The sequence below is a fragment of the Aethalodelphis obliquidens genome, unplaced genomic scaffold, assembly GCF_003676395.1.
Source record: "Aethalodelphis obliquidens isolate GAN/ISIS:26980383/991018 unplaced genomic scaffold, ASM367639v1 scaffold3, whole genome shotgun sequence".
Classification (NCBI taxonomy): Eukaryota; Metazoa; Chordata; class Mammalia; order Artiodactyla; family Delphinidae; genus Aethalodelphis; species Aethalodelphis obliquidens.
In genome coordinates, this window is record NW_020837947.1 from 17,790,605 (window position 1) to 17,808,290 (window position 17,686).

Below are 17,686 nucleotides of genomic sequence, written 5' to 3' on the forward strand. Positions count from 1 at the left end.
ATGATGAAGTTGCCATGTCTATGGCAACATAACTTTTCTCTACCTGTGCTTTGCAGGACAGAGCATCAAGTGTAGTGTGAAGTTAAACTAGAAAGCAAAACAAACAGTAAGCATCAACATGGTAAATTAATGAGATAAAGATACAGAGCTTAGAAGACTTATCCTAACCATACAAATTCCACAAAACTTATGCTTTGGTATTTCAATCTGTTACAGTTTTTATATACGGATTGGTTAGGATGCATGAGATTTATAAGGATATAGCAGCAATTCATATTAGTGTATTACTCTGGTTCTTTCTAGAATCAATACACATAGGAGAATTTAACTATGTAACAATTAGACTTTCTTTTTTCTCAAAAAGAAATCTAAACTTTTTAATGTAATCTTTGCCATATGGAATTAATTTTTGATTAAATGGACCATATATGAGGGTTCACAGTGTTACAAGTATGATTTCAAAGCTTGTTTATAAAAGAACATTTAAAAGTCATTTATTGCAGAAAAAGCCTTACATGGATTTGATTCTCGTCCTCTAGAAAAATATAATCTAATTTATATAAGCTGATATCAATATATATAATAAACATCTAAGTAAAAGTACTAGAATAATCAGTGAACTATCACTAAGATATTTAGTCTATGTATAGATCTCAAGTGTAAGCATTTTAGGGATGGGACAAAATGTAGATTAGGATGTATAATGATGGAAAATATACCCTGACATTAGCTTGAACAATCCATAAAGCTTTAAGGATGCACCAGAGAACCAAGTTAGAGATGGAGGAGGCATGGCTCTAAAAGAAGAAACTGAAGGAAAGCTCAGAATGAGCTTCAGTAGTAGGTAAAGTAGAATGAATCAACTAGAGGCAGTATAAGAAGGGGATATCTGAATAGCCATAACAAATAAGCAACAATTTTGAAAACAATTAGGTTTGAAATAAAGCTGTACATTTTAATAAATAATACATATTCAAAACTATAGAAAAGCATATAAATAATTTCTGGTCCCCGTCAAAACATAAAAGCTTAGCTGGACAATTGCTTACAAAAAATTAAATTAGAAAGTTTCTATGAATCACTGCTGCTTTGCCTGCAGATACAAACAAATTTAACTTCAACCCCAATTATGACAGCAGGCTGCCTTTCCATTAACAGCAGTCATTTAGGAGTTCAAATTATGGTTAGAGAATTTAAGATAAATCTAAAGCATAAATGCTGATTTTTAAGGTAGTGAATTAATAAAACAAAAGAAGTCATCCCACACTGATGAGATGGATGAAACTATTAGATTTTATACTCAGTTCTTTAAAGTATACTTTCAAAAAGCAATGTGGCAATTTGTCAAGATTTATAAAAATATTTTATCTTCAAAGTTTCACCACTGGAAATTTACTGTAATTGTAAAACAGTAAAAATCTCCTGTTGAATTCTCTGTAATGTCAAGAGAAATACACTCACTACTGTATTAATTATATTATAAACCTGATTATAATATTAAAGCTAAATGTTCAGAAAAGGGAGGTATGACTGAGTGAACTACGCAGCCCTTGAAAATAATTTTAAAAATTGATAAAAACTATAATACTTTAGACATACTAAGTAGAAAAAAAAATACCAAACTGAATATGCTCTAAGAATATAATTAAGTGAAAATGTATATGTATTTGAAAAAAGACTTAGGGAAAATGAACAAATGAAAAACATTATTTTAGAATAGTGGAATTACAACAGTATTTACGACTAATCAAACTTTTTAAAAGGTGCATTTTTCATATGAAATACCATGAAAATAGGTTGCCAATTTTTAATGTCATTTCCGTATTGGTCATTACACTTTGTATTAAAGTACTGTTAAAATGTAGTTTACGCTGAAATTTTTTCTGCTTCCTAGGCCACTCAAGAAAAACTATACAAATCAAGTCACGATATTATTATGATTCATCCATTTGACAAGCATTTTACTGAGCGCTTAATACGTGCTGGTCACTGCAGCACGGGCCAAGAATTCTTGTTTTCCATCATTTAATTTCCCTGGCTTCACTGCATCCTTTAGCCAGCACACTCCCCTCTACCACACTTTTTATTCTTGTCATCTACTTCAATGTTCCATTTCAGGACCTAAAACCTAATCTTAATCCTAAGATCATTGGTTCTGTGGCCAAAAAACTTTTCCAGAAGAATGGATCATATAATCATATGACAATGCTTTCAATATTTAAGAAAGTTATCTTCTCTATGTGTACACTTTGGGTTCAACATGAGAAATACACTCTAAAACTTTCTTCTAAAATTATTTCATTTTCAGTCATGTACCACAAGGTTCACTGTAGCTCTATTTACAATAGCCAGGACATGGAAGCAACCTAAGTGTCCATCGACAGATGAATGGATAAAGAAGATGTGGCACATATATACAATGGAATACTACTTGGCCATAAAAAGAAATGAAATTGAATTATTTGTGGTGAGGTGGATGGACCGAGAGTCTGTCATACAGAGTGAAGTAAGTCAGACAGAGAAAAACAAATACCGTATGCTAACACATATATATGGAATCTAAGAAAAAAAGAAAAATGGTTCTGAAGAACCTAGGGGCAGGACAGGAATAAAGACGCAGACATAGAGAATGGACTTGAGGACACAGGGAAGGGGAAGGGGAAGCTAGGACAAAGTGAGAGAGTGGCATGAACATATATACACTACCAAATTTAAAATAGATGGCTAGTGGGAAGCAGCTGCATCGCACAGGGAGACCAGCTCGGTGCTTTGTGTCCACCTAGAGGGGTGGGATAGGGAGGGTGGGAGGGAGGGAGATGCAAGAGGGAAGAGATATGGGGATATAGGTATATGTATAGCTGATTCACTTTGTTATAAAGCAGAAACTAACACACCACTGTAAAGCAATTATACTCCAATAAAGATGTTAAAAAAATAATAATGTAAAAAATAATTTAAAAATTGTTTCATTTTCAGTGTCTCCTATTCCAAAGGCTCTTTCTTTTCTGCCATTACTCATATGGTGGTCTTCCCTAATTTAAGGTAAAAATTAAAATCTGCATCTTACTCTTCTTGATGACATATAACTGCTACTTATATACACTGGTGAATTCACTAAATACATGTTCTAAATGAGTATTTTCTATTGTGAATCCACCCATTTCTTTTTCTTTCTTAAATTTAATGTCCCTATATCCTGGCTCATGTTTGAAATGATGCTAGTAAAGTACCCTTACAAATTAATCCTTCCTATAATATATATCTCCTAATTTTTCTTCTGTTATCATTCAAATCCATCTTTCTACAGAAGTATACAATGCTTACTTACTCTCTCCTACAAACACTTCAAGAACGTGATATCCTGGGTTTCCTTTTTTCTCCCCCTGTTCAGAGTCTACTAGTCTTCCTTTCTACATCTTTATTTTAGTGTCTTTCAGGATAAAATACCAGTGCTGGGAGCCTTGGTGCTAAAGGGTTCTGAGCTGTCAGGGAACCATTCTATATGTGCTTCTTTGTCTTACACTCAGGAAACATCACCTCCATTCTAGTAACCACTACTGGTTAAATATATTTCAATGGCTTGATACATGTTTACTTTCAAACAAAGTTAACAAGTAAAACTTGCTAATGAAACAAAAATGGATTTGTTTATCAGTAGACTTAATTAAATATGTGATATCAATTATATTTTAGCAGTAATGAATTATCAATATATATATACACTAATATGTATAAAATTGATAACTAATAAGAACCTGCTTATAAAAAAATAAAAACAAAAATTAAAAAAAAAACACCTAATATAAGAGAAGCTTAAAAATAGAGGAATCTTAGTACTTTAAATTGATAGAAGCCACGGACAGAAAACCCAATCTTGAGCATATACTTATATAGCTACTAAATGAAGTATTCTGATGTCAGAAGACAGCTATCAATCTAGTAGTCTCACTTTTCTAGCTACACAGGATTATACAATAATAGTGTTCGTTAAGGCACTGTACGTCAAATGTCATCTTAAAATCAAGAAAGTGAACAATAATTTATCCCAGTTAGGTACAAGGTTTGAAGAGTAAGACTGGGAGAAAATGTTCACCTTTTGAGAGAATGAATATAATACAGATAAATCTGTGGTGGGTCATAAGAATGTCTCTGAAGATAGTGATACAATGAGAATTAGCCGATTTGAGGTTGAAACGTGCTGACCAACATGGTAAAAGTAACATGAAAACAGGGAAGGTTATCTGATGATGCATGTGAAATTTTAAGAGTCCATGGACTCAAAGAGGTCTTTTCTCATTAGGTACAATTAAATGTAAATCTGCTTGTGGATTTTTCCTAAACAGTGAGTATAAGACCAAGTGCCATGACCACAAAGGGATACCATAAAATCAAACGTGGGAATCACCAAATTAGAATTAAATATGCAGCCTGGAAGCAATCTGTGCAACTCTCTAGTCCTGAGTAGCTAGGGTTACTTGCATTAAGTTATCCAGATCTCTCATCTCACATTAGTGTGAGTACTTGTATTGAGTATGATTTAATATTAACTTTAAAAAGATGGCCTGATAAACTAGCAAATATAAAAGAGAATACAGTTCTTGGTGAACTGAGTGACTTGTGAATCCCATCCTAACCCCGGCTATTTGTGATACTGCCTAGTACATTGATTAAGAGCTCCAGCTCTGGAGTTAACCTGGGCTCAAATTCCAGCTCTGTTACTTCATGAGGCAAGTTACTTAAGCTCTCCATGACTCATTATCTATAATCCTAAAAGGAGACAATAAAAGTACCCAAGTCATAGTGCTGTTATGAGAATTATGAAAGATAATGCATTACAATTGCAGAGCAGAGTACCTGGCAAATAATGGATGTTCACTTTATCTACTAATTCTTTTCTTCTTGGTGCTTGAAAGCCAAGCCATCTAAGTAAGGGTCTCAAGTTCAAGATATAAGATGCTATTTTTATCTCAACTAAGAATATAAGAATTGCTAAGACAAAAGGAAACAACTTGTGATTCTGAATGTGGTTTCTCTTCTTGCTGCTATGGCTTAGCAAGAATTGAGATGGATGAGAGAGATGGATTAGCAGATGGAACATCTGCTGAACAATACTTTGGTGGCAAGAGTTTAGAGAAAAGCAGAGGCTCCATGAATGAGAATATACAAACATACTTATTGATGTAAAGACTATTACCAAACCTGTGATCCCAAAACATTGTTCTCATTGAGTGATATATCTGTAAATGAATTGAAGGTGAGTTTCTTCATCTGCAGTTTCGGCAATAGTTTAGCAGAGCAATTATTGCTGGGAGATCTGCAGGTATGAGTGTAATCTTGGGGATTGGTGGTTAATGTGAACAGAGAGCAGGCAGTAGTAGAGTACAGGTAAGAGTACAGACTTGATTAAATCTGGGCTCTTCGGCTTATGAGCTGTATGACTTTGGGCAAGTTACTCAACCTTTCTTCTTCGGTTTCTTCATCTGTGAGATAATACCTGCCTCATGCGGTTGTTGCTAAGATTAAATAAATATGCGTAAAGCACTTTGGCAGCACAAGTGTTAACAGATATAGTTATTTAAGAACAATCTACAGTTGAAAAAGATAAAAATCAGAGAAAGTGAGCCCATGTTCTGGAGAAATAACTGTGCACAGGGGAGTTTGGGGGCTTCTGAGAGTTAGGATTCTCTCATCAGAAACACAACACTGGTAGCAGTGGGGGAAACTCAAGGGTAGCAAGTTTGTGAGGATTATTGAAATAGATCTTTAGATATTTTCATGAATATCATGAATGTACCCTGAGTTTTTACTGTAATCTGTTTTTTAATATTACATAGGTAATCTACCTACCGCTTTTAGCCCACATATAAAATTAAAGAAATCACCACATCTACTCAACTACTTGAAAACAAATTCTGGCACCAGGGGTGGGAGTGGGGTAATGTCAGTGGAAAACAAACACAAAAGCCCAACTTCTCCTTAAAGATTAACTTAACTACATCATGCATATGTATGTGTGTGCCTATCAAGGGTCATCAAACTATGGTCCACTGCCTGTTCTTGTATGGCTTGCAAAGTAAGAATGGATTTTACGTTTTTAAATAGTTAAAAAAATCACCCAAAATAATGATACCTGAAAATTATATGAAATTCAAATTTCCAAGCCCGTAAATAAAGTTTTATTGTAACACAGCTGCATTCATTCATTTAAGAGCTGTCTACAGCTGCTTTGGGGCTATAGGAGCAGAGCCGAATAACTGCAAGAGACCCATATGGCTTGTAAAGCCTAAAATATCTACTCTCTGGTCCTGTACACAAAAGGCTTGTCATAGCATGTGTTATAAAGAAAGGGAGTAAATTAACCTCTTAGCTGTGCTTCTCCAAATGTAACTAAACTGCCATATTTAGCCGTGATCATATTCACTTTTAGGTTCCCTAACAGAGAGGCTTCCCTTCAACCTGGTGCTTTATATAAATCGTTGAATCTTCGTAACAACTCTGAGGTAGACACTACTCTCATTCCCACCTTACAGAGAAGGAGCAAGCACAGAAAGCTTAGTTGATTTGCCGAAGGTAGCACCTGAGTGGACAGCTGAGACCGATTCAGACCCAGGTGGTGCAGCTCAAGAGCTCAGGCTCTAATCACTTTGCTCCAGCATCAACGGCTGCAGGACTTCACACCTGAGTCACGTTAGATTTTACGAAAAACAGCTTCAACAGAATTGACTTAACATTTAACTTTTGACTCTTTATTAAGAACTGGCCATATAAAGAATACCTGCATATCTTTAATAAAAGTGCTATTAAAATGTAATATTAACTAAATTGTCACTGTTCCCTATGTAAGGGAAAAATCTTGTCTCCCCTGGTGTAATATATACTTTATTAGAAAATAAAAGTTACACAACATCTTGATTCCATTTTTTGTCAGTTTACTTTTAACATTAACAGTAACAGCTAGTTTATCATTAACAGAAAACAGCTAAGTCTTCATGGCTGTGCTTTTCTATACACCAGCCTATCTTCTTCTTCCTTACGTTCAATAACACTCTGCTAGGACAATTAGAAGTGAGAGAGCTATGTCTCACGCTTTCATCAGTCTGAATATTTAATGGGAAAGGCATGCATTAAACAAATAATTTCATTATTAATGACAAGTATAAGTTTTAGAAAGGAAAAATACAGCATGCTTTGAGAGTATATTACTAGGGGACACAATCTAGTCCACATGGCCAAGACATCCTTAAAAGTAGTGACATCTATGCTGAACTATAATGGGTGAGAGGGAATCCTTCGGCCTTGAATTATTTCTAGGTAAAGAGAAGAAAATGTGGAAGATTCTGAGCAGGGAAGGATGGCCCTTCTAATAAAATCTGGTAATTTGCCAACATGAACTGATAGAACACATTCTGCCGGCACCTGCCCCAGACACTTGCTAGGAACAGGAAAGGTTGAGAGCTGCCTAGCTTGCTTACTGGAGGGTGATTCTGCTCTCGATGGGAGGGGTGTTCCAGTAGCTCCCAATGTTGGCTATGTGCTAGAATTCTGGGGCGATATCTCAAGGAAACGAGTCATGTAGTGAGGAAAAAGAGAGCTCATTTAATTCACTGAAAATCTTATCCCAGGTGAAAAAAGAAATTAGGAAGCTGGAGAAGACTGTTACCAGAGGGTTAGCCTATGGATCTATTTAACAGTGCCTACAAATGCATACAAAAGAGCCAGACTTCTTTCATTTCTGATCCTAGGAAAGGAAAAACATCACTGCCATCCTGAAGAAACCAGGAACTTATAAATATTACCACTATATAGGAGTGAAAACGGGAATAGGTAGAACACAGAGAGGAAAAAAAAAAATCTTCCCTGTACTTCTGCCTTTGTTGCCAACCAACAGTTGTTAAAATGATTAGATAATTCAGAAGACAGTTAGCACTGTCAGTTTAAATGTTTAGACAGTTCATTTTATGTTGTATTATAAACATAGGGTTTTTTCTTCTGGTTCCCCACCCCATGCCGTTTCGCTGCTATGCTTTCCTATTCACATACATTTGCCATAGAACACCTACAGCAAATAAAAGGCACTTGGTGGTTGGAGGTTTCCCAATAAAAATAAGGGCAACCGTTTATAGGAAGTTCATTATGTACCAGGCACTGTGTGAAATGTTTTGAATACATGATTATCTCACTTAATTCATTACAACAACCTTTTAACCTATTATCACATCTATGTCATTAATGAGGAAACTAAAGCACAAAGAAGTCAAATAACTCTGGGCCAAAGGTCACACAGTGAGGGATGCCATGGTCAATTAAACAGATGCTATTCCTCTTGGAGTTCAATCAATCTTTTGTCTGAACACAATGTATCTTCTGGGTCCCAGAGGAAGGCTAAAGGGGATCAAGGAAAAATAACAGCAATCTTAAGATTCTTCAGCCTACTATCTTTTCTTCGAATGAGAAAAAGGCTGAGTTGAATTAGATTGAGAAAAGAAGAGATTGAAAAGGGAAGTAAGCCAGTTATAATAACCAGTGGTTATAAGCTGGTATATAAAAAAATGTGCCAGTGGTTCTAAACTTTAGTGTGCATCAGAATCTCCTGCAGGTCTAGTAAAAACAGATTGCTGGGCTTCACCCACAGACAGAGTTTCTGATTCAGTGGGTCTGGGGTGAGTTCTGAGAACCTGCATTTCTAACAAGTTCTCATCTAAGGCTGCTGGCCCAGGGACCATAATCTGAGAACCACTGCACTATATACACTACATAAATTCACTCTCTTACAACATAGCTCTAGTAAATAAAACCATACACCTTTCCTAGGAAACTAGAACATAAATAAAAGGGCTCCTTTAGAGGTTAAAGAGATGTGGAATTTTCAAAGAAACCTTAAAAAAATTTTTCCTTTATTACATTTTTAAATATAACATTTGGTATATACAAAAAACATATGTAAGATATGTAAATCGTAAAAACCATATAAATCTTATACCTAATTCACAGTGTAAATCAGTCTCTTCAAATACTACTGATGATCTTCTTTTGATATTAAGCTGTATTTATTATTAGAATTGCCAAATATTCTTAAAATAAGATTTAATTTTTGAAGAATACTTATAACTTTCATAATGAACATATATTGTATACACAGGTTAAATTTTAAATCTTTTTTCTTCATTGCTTATTCCACAATTTTCACTAGTGAATAAACACTACTGCTACTGAAGACTAAGCTAATAGAACATATAAAGTTGGACAAGAAAAATAATTCAAACTTTCCAAGATATATTGTGAAATTACTAAAGACAGAGAGAACACAATGAAATATTTTATCTTAAAATTATCCATTTTAGTTATCTTGCTAAATAAAGAAAGCATAAAATTTATGACTGGGTTAGACCATTCTAAAGTAGGCTTTCAAAAATAAATGATAAGAGAGCCGTCAGTGCTACTTCAGTAATTATATACAATGAATACTGTCAGTGAAGTAAAATCTTACCCAGGTCTAGTCGTTTTGAATTCCACCTTGAGGATAGGCTTGCATGGTTCTGGCTTCTTCCCATCCTTTAACTGTTTTCCTAAAATATATTTTCCTGCATTAAATTCTAAAATTCTAAGTTACTCTAAATTCTTATACATTGACAGTTTATAAAATGAAATATAATGAAATCCACCATGAAACATTTTAAAGTGGTCTTGAAAGAAGTATTTAATACAAAATAAGATATTTTAAATGATCAATTTACTGTTTGAAATTCAGTGCTAAAAAGTAAATAAAATAACTTGTCAACAACATTTATGTGATAAAATTCTAGTAAGAGAAATTCAGTCTTTCCAATGTTCTTAGTTGAAGATAAGCAAAATAGGGTCTCAATTTGCTCAATGAATTCAAGTTTTAAAACAGCTTATTTGAGAAAAATAAATCTAAGTCATATTTTCACCCAAAGTGACAGGCTGCAAAATTAAATCCCTATGCTAATAAATTCATTAGCATAAATTTACATTTACATTTACTCTCTTACTCATTTACATTTACTCTCTTAAAGTAAAAGCCATCCATTGCAATGTCCAGAAGATTGCTAAAATAAACCAACCCCTATAAAATGTGTCAGAAACTCATACTGTCAAAGAATTTTGATTATTTTTAAAAAGGTTGATTTCTATTATCTATTTTTACATGTTCATTGTATTAACAACTCAGAAAAATTAAAGAAAATAAAACATATTATTCCCATTTCTTAGGGATTAATCAGTCTCACCATTATTATACTACTTGTGAAGATCCCAAACACACACCGCTATCCCAACACTTCTTATCCTCTTTCCCAGCTTTATCCCCCACAGTAACTAGCTCATTCTAATGAAGTTTGTATTTTCTTTTGTTTGTTGTTTGCCTCACCAACAAGAACGTAAATTCCATGAAAGCAAAGGTTTTTAAGTGTGTGTTTTCTGTTGATACGTCCATGGTGACAAACATTGTTTGGCACAGAGTGGACACTCAGTAACTATTTAATCAGTGAATAAATTAATAATTTTTCTTTAGGATTAATTTCTAGAAAAGAGATACTTAGGTAGAACTGCATTCCAGAAAGGAAGAAGAAAGTGTAGGAGGGTATTTTGCCACACGCTTCCTGAACAGTGCTCTTTTTTTTTCTGATTTGGTAAGTGGAAAGGGTATCTCATTTTAATTTGTATTGATTTAATCCCTAACGGAAAATTCTTAGGCTTCATGATCATCTGTATTTCTTCTTTTAAAAATAACTTATATCTTTTACCCGTGCTTGTATGTTATCTTCTTTATATTTAAAAATAAACTTAATATTCAAAGGTCATTAACATTGTATCCATATGTTGCAAATACTATCCCTAGTGTCACTTGTGATTGATTAAATAAGTCTATCAGTCTTAATCATGTTTCTATTTAAGAAAACTTAAAATCCTAAAATGGCAATTCTTCCAAAATTAACTTACAAATTTAATGTAATTAGAATTCCAACAGCTTTTCTTAAATTTGGACAAAATGACCTTAAAGTTCACATGGTGGACTCAATTCCTATGAACAGCTAACAAAACTAAAAAAGGAGACTGACTTCCAGAATGACAAAGTGTGACCTCCTTGAACTCGCTCACTTACCATAAACTCTGCAAATTAACTGAAGCCACAAAATGAGCGTTAACATAATCTACTCAATGGAAATGACCAAACCTTGGTAAGACAAGGGGGACTGGGATGCTTTGACAAGGGCTATTCCTATTCCCCTTGTTCCCCAGCTCAGTGGCCCAGTACCATGAAAAGGCAACAGCATCATCAACCAACAGAGAGGACTGAAGTTTATCTGCAGTTCCATTAAAACCAGATTCCCTAGAGGGCAATCAGTACTTTGTCCCAATCTGCAGCTCCCTGAAAAACTCTACTCCCAAGGCATTGTGGCAATTTCATTTGACAGAACAGACATCAGCTCAGGAGACAAAAAGCCCTACCTTCAGGGCATCACAGAAATAATAGCAATCTGCTGGCAATATCACAGCTGTCTAAGGCTGTGGTTTTAGTTGAGGCAAATAAGATCCTGGACAGGAATTTTTTAAAAATCCTGAAGAACTGGACATACTCTAGGAATCTAAAAGGCTGTATACATGTGCAAGGCAGTGTGTATGCCCAGGAAAGACCTAGGAAAGGAAAAGGCCCCAGTCATTCATCTCTGGCCAACTCTAAGACTCTGGGCCAACAGGAAGTTAACAAAAAAAGAAAGTAAAATGAGCTATAGTACCACTGCTGGCAGGAACAATGGAAGAGAGGTACTTATACATGGCTGGTAAAAATGCGAAGGATACAGTCTTTTTGAAAAGCAGTTTGAGAACATTTATGAAAAATAGAAATATGTAAAACTAGTAAATTTCAAGGAGTAGCAATTCTACTCATAAGCATTTATTCCACAGAAACAAAAGGACAAATTCCTATCGAATACGTACAGAAAGGTAAAGGCAGCACAATCTGTAGTGATCAGAAACTGAAAATAAAGTTAACGCCCATCAATTTGGCATGGCTGAATACAGTGTGAAAAATTGTGAGACAAACAATTGGCTGATACACTACCATTGAAATGAAGGAATTAGGGCTGTGCCAGATGACATGGAGAGATTTTCCTCAAGTACAGTGGATTAAGAAAAGTGAGATGCAAAAAAGACTAATATAGTTCTATTTTTGTAAAACAATGACCAAAAAATCTCATATGTTTGTATATGTGTGTGTAAATACATACGATTTTAGAAATGCATATATTTTGGAAGAACACCTGTAAGATTTTTGACACAGCTTACCTGGTGGGGCAAGAAAGGGGACTGGGCTGCTAATGTCGGGGAACGTTTAGGGAGAAGAGGCTGGTACGCTACGATCCCGTATCATCATATGTGTATGTGTATGACAAAAAACTGTCATTTTTTTTTGTCACTGCCTCTTTGGTTTCATGGTTAGGAAGTTCTTCCCCACACAAATATCATTACAATTTTTTTTTTTTTTGCTTTTTCTTGTAATTGCTTTATAGTTTCATTTACTACATTTATTTTCTGAAGTATATTTTGATATAGGGAAGGTATTTTTTCTTTAATAATTTCAGCACTATTTGTGTAGTTCTATTGAGCTATAATTGCCAGACAATACAGCGCAAGTATTTAAAATGTACAATGTGACGAGTTGTGATACAGGTATGCACCTGCCAGCCTTATTACTGAACCATCAGAGCTTTCCCCACTGATATGAAATGGCACTTTTATTACATTAAATTTTTATAAATACACACCATTCAACTGCTATTAGAACATCTAATCCTGCCTTAAGATCCTAGGGAAACATCTCTTCACCTCATTATGCAGAAAATGATGATGCAATGGACTCTTGAACCTCTGGCATCCTAACTTACAAGAACCAACAAGTGACTAGTGATAGAGTTAAGTAGAACACCAGATCAAGGGACAGGAAAGGACTGCCAGGGGAGAAGACTGGTTTCTTGAGGTGGGAGAGAGAATTGGGGTAATCAGAAAGGTATGGAAAAAAGGAGGCTGAAATCTGAAAGCTAGTCCCTCATGCTGTACAAGGAACAAAGTAAGAATTTCAACCTCTATTTCAATCTGTTCAGAGATATACGACCTTTCAGTCAGGAATTTAAATGTTTGCTCTGAAGAAGATCAGATACATGAAACCTGACCAGGTACAAAATTCTTAAGGTTTGTCTTGCTCAACAGTCTCTTGGTATTGCTCTACTGTGTCCAGCATTTAAACTTAAAGTTTAAAGCCGGTCTGATTTTTACTTCTTTATAAATAAACTTGTTTTATAAAAGTTTGGACAAAATGCATGGATGCAAGGATGCATACAAGGATGCTACGAGAGTAGTTTCATTATCTCTAAAAATTAAAAATGTTACAGTTTTTATAGTGATTTTTCATTAATCTTGCTTGGAAATTAGTGAGTCCTTTTGATTTGCATACTCTGATCTTTTTTCAACTCAGGTTTTTAAAATTATGCCACTGATTATTGCTTATATTCCTGAAAGGTTTATTCATCTGTAATCCTAGACTAACCATTTTCTAAATCAAATCAAGTAATAAGGCACTAGCTAAGATTTTATAAAGCACATATAGCTAAACGACATTTAGAGCATCACTGGATTTCACCATTCAGTGTCATTTCACTTCTTAACTGCTATGCCACCTCCGTAGAAAAATGTGTGCTTACTCTTTCAACTACCTGTGAACTACTTTGATAAATCATTGAAAAGATCTGGTTAAATATAAAACTCGACTTAATAAATCACATAAACCTCCATGTCACATGTGATTTCTTCTTGTCTCTTATTATGCCCTGCTTCCCATCCCCCAAAATTACCCAGCCACAATCAACAGAGTCCTATTGATTCTAATTCCAGAATTTCATTATGTATGTCCATTTCTTCTCATTAGCAGTCACAATTGACATCTTCATTATTTACTGTTAACAACAGCTTCCTAATTGACCTCCTTCTTCTGCTCCCAGCTCATCTGATGCAATACCATCAAAGCAGTATTTCCAAATATAAATTTTATGTTTCTCACTATAAAATCATTTCCTAGGTCTCCATCATGAAGTCCAAACTCTTTAGCATACTACAAGGTATATTTTTGCCTCTGTATGCAGTTCTGTCTTAGTTTCCTGCTACTCGCCCAAAGGAATTTTAAACATTGGTCATATTAAACTATTAACAGTTTTCCAAGAATACTCTGCTTTTGATTATGTCTTTGCACCTTCTGACTAAAATAACCTTGCTCTGCTCTTTGCTATCTTATAACACTCAAATATAAAAACTAGGGAAAACTCTGTAATGGACTACATTAAAGAACTGCTGTATGGATTTGTTATTTATTGAATGTATTATGCTTCAGGTAAATCTTAAAAGTAGATTAATAGAAATTTTTAATATGTCACATCCTTAAAATATTACATTAAGTTAGCTTTACTTATGTGAAGTTTGAATTTATCTTTCCTTCAGCAACGTTTAACAGAATAAAAGTTCTCTAATCCTGGGTTATTCTTTGATAAATGGATTGATTGTACTGATGAATAAGCTCCACGAACTAAATATTAAAATGTCATTTCCTATAATGGATACCTATTGATTTTGACTATCTACCATCTCCATTTCCTCTGAGAATAATCTGACTTTGGTGAACATGACAATAGCAGAAAAATCTCACGCTGCAACACATCACACGCACATACCCAGGGTTACATGGGAGATCCTCTGGGGCCCTGGGTCAGCAAATCACTTAACCATAATGACTGCTTCAGGGTAAGTACCTGAGCCATGCCAGGACTACCAAAGTTCTTCCCTCCTAAAAAAATGAAAGCCTATCTGCCATAGGAGAGAAACAAGCCAAAGGAGAGAGAGAGGGAAGTAGGGCTTACCCACTAGGCTTACCATACAGACATACAGAACTTACAGCCCACCAAGATGAAATGACTTTGCAGAGTCAATAGATGGTACAAATCCTGCTTAATTTCCACACAATCATAAAACTTTACACCTTAAAAATCACCTTGCTCAATCCTTTCATTTTACATACGCTGAAACGAAGTCCCAGAAAACAGTAATTATCTCTACAAAGTATTTCACAGACAGCAGAGCTAGAATTACATTCCAGATTGTCTGACTGCCAGGGAAATGTTCTTTGATATTCATAAAAACTAGATTAAAGGGAGATATCACTTTTTGTTTGTTTTGGTCAAAAATCATCTGTCGAGTAATTTCAGATACCCAAATAGAGACTTTCTGAAAAAATATGACTATCAACCATCTTGATGTGCATAAAATTATACAACTTTATATCAGAAAATTACCTTAAATGAATTCAAATTATTCTCCTTTCTTGGCCATTTTATCATCATTATCTAGATAACTGCTATGCCCCTCAGAATAAGAGTCCACTAACAAACAGCTTTAGCAATGAATGATGCCATCGGAGGGTAAACTGAACATAGCTACCAAATCTGGGGAACTCTCTTATAATTAAATTATAATTCAAGCACCAGGCTGTCATTTCTCAAAGTGTATTCCACGGAACCCTAGACAACCACAAGATGCTCTGTGAACAAAAGATGCTAACGTCAAATAAGTTTGGGAAAAGCTACATAATAAATTAATATATAAACCAACATAAATAATAAATATACAGTTGATCCTTGAACAACATGGGTTTGAGGTGCATGGGCCCACTTATGTGCAAATTTTTTTCAGTAGTAAATACTAGACTACTACAGATGTAGAACCACAGACACCAAGGGTTGACTTTAGGTCATATGCAGATTTTCTACTAGGCAGTAGTGAGCACCTCAACACGCTGCGCTTTTCAAGGGTCAATCGTATATATGTATGTATACATGTGTATACGTACCTTCCCTCTTAGAAATTCATAGTGTACGTTAAAGATTAAGAAGTCTTGTAGTGAAGAAAATGTTCAACTTTAATTCAGCATTTCTAAAACTTCTTTGATCATAACATATTTTTCACCAAATAACTCATTAACATAGGAAAAATTAGTATCGTGAAATACATTTTGGGGAAAACTAATCTAAAAATCTTTTGGTCCTATCCTACCAAGTAAATAAGATATCCAAATTTATATTTACTATAATCGCATATGTATATAGCATGTCAGTTTCCAGGTACTTTCACTTACATTTTGCTTATTTGTTCTAAGGTGTAGAATGGTGCCTATCACATAGTAGAACCAATATTTGTTGAATGAATGAATAAAAGTACAATCAGTTCTAATCAATTATCAAGCTTATTAATTTTTTTTAAGAATAAGATATACTTAACCACTACCTTACATGGTTTAGATATGAAAAAAACCCAAGATTTACCGTAACTATTAGAAAGTAAGAACAAGAGACCACAACACAAGATAGTAATGAAAAAAAGCCCTAAATTTCAATCCATCAAAGCAGATATTTAGTATACCAAAAACTGCATACCACAAATATGGTATATGTATATATGGAATATGTGATACCTTGTTATTGTATGAAAAACACATTTTTGTGCTTTAATGTATAAAAATGCACTTAGCTTTGCCACTGAACTCAACTATAAGCATAAATTTAACTTTGGCAGGTATCTACCACATTACTGTTGCTGAAAATAATTCATATTTTATAAAGAAACAGTACTTCTGATGATCTACATTTTTAGGCTGCTATACTGTGCCAACAAACGCCATCCAACTTCCTAACATCTGCCACAGAAAAAAATGTACTTTTACATTTTGTTTGGATTCTAATTTTGAAAAAAACATATTATATCAAATATTCTGTCTTGTTTGAAAAAAGTAATTTTAACTAGTTACCCTTTTTTGCTAAGATATTACAAACCCTGTAGAAATCTATTTATGCTACTTCTAAAAGTCTGCTCTCAAGGTCTTAAGATTTTAGTATAAAAAAGTATCAAGATTAAATAGAAAATCACCATTTGGCAACCAATAAGTGATCCATCCAAGAAACAACAACAGATGCTAAAACCAGGGGGTTAAAATTTGATGAGGAACGGTATGTTTACAGAGTCTCAAATATTTCCTCCAAATCAAAACACTTATTGATTACAAGAAAAAATCAAAAACATTTATTAATTTCAAAAGGAAAAAATAACGTTATAATGGAGAGACCTAGTAGACAGAAGCTTAATCAAGGGATCAGAGTATGAGACATCACTAGGACAAATCAAACATAAGCTCCACCTGAGGCTGCAAGAAGAACACATCAATCCTTTTGGGATATTCCTGCTGAAAATGTACAACATGAATCTAAACATGAAAAAACATCAGACAAAACCAAATGGAGGCACATTCTATAAAATAACTGACCTGTAATGTTCAAAATTTATCAGTTAGGAAAGTCAAGAAAAGGCTCAAGAACAGTTCCAGTTTGAATGAGACTAAAGAAACATGACAACTAAATCTATCCTGCATATAGACCCTTTTGATAAATGGCAAAACTTGGTGATATAGGAGAATGTCTTTGTAAGAAACAAATACTGAAATATTTTGGGATGATTGGGCAATATGTTGAAAACTTACTCTCAAATGGTCTGAAAGAAAAAAACCTCTTTGTACTAGACTTACAAAAACAGATAAAAATTTAGATAAACTTAAAACTTTAAAACCAATATTACA

At 34.3% G+C, this 17,686-nt stretch overlaps 1 protein-coding gene across 11 annotated transcripts in view; it reads right to left on the reverse strand.

Moving 5' to 3' along the window:
• STXBP5 (syntaxin binding protein 5) overlaps positions 1 to 17,686 on the reverse strand; it is a 166,625-nt gene that overhangs the window by 84,296 nt on the left and 64,643 nt on the right. For all 11 annotated transcript variants that reach the window (XR_003428195.1, XM_027083981.1, XM_027083954.1 and 8 more), the window contains one exon: positions 9,488 to 9,566. Coding sequence is in view for 10 of the 11 variants with exons in the window: in XM_027083981.1 (XP_026939782.1) it covers positions 9,488 to 9,566 (79 nt within the window). In the remaining variant the exon portion in view is untranslated. The remainder of the gene's footprint in view (positions 1 to 9,487; positions 9,567 to 17,686) is intronic.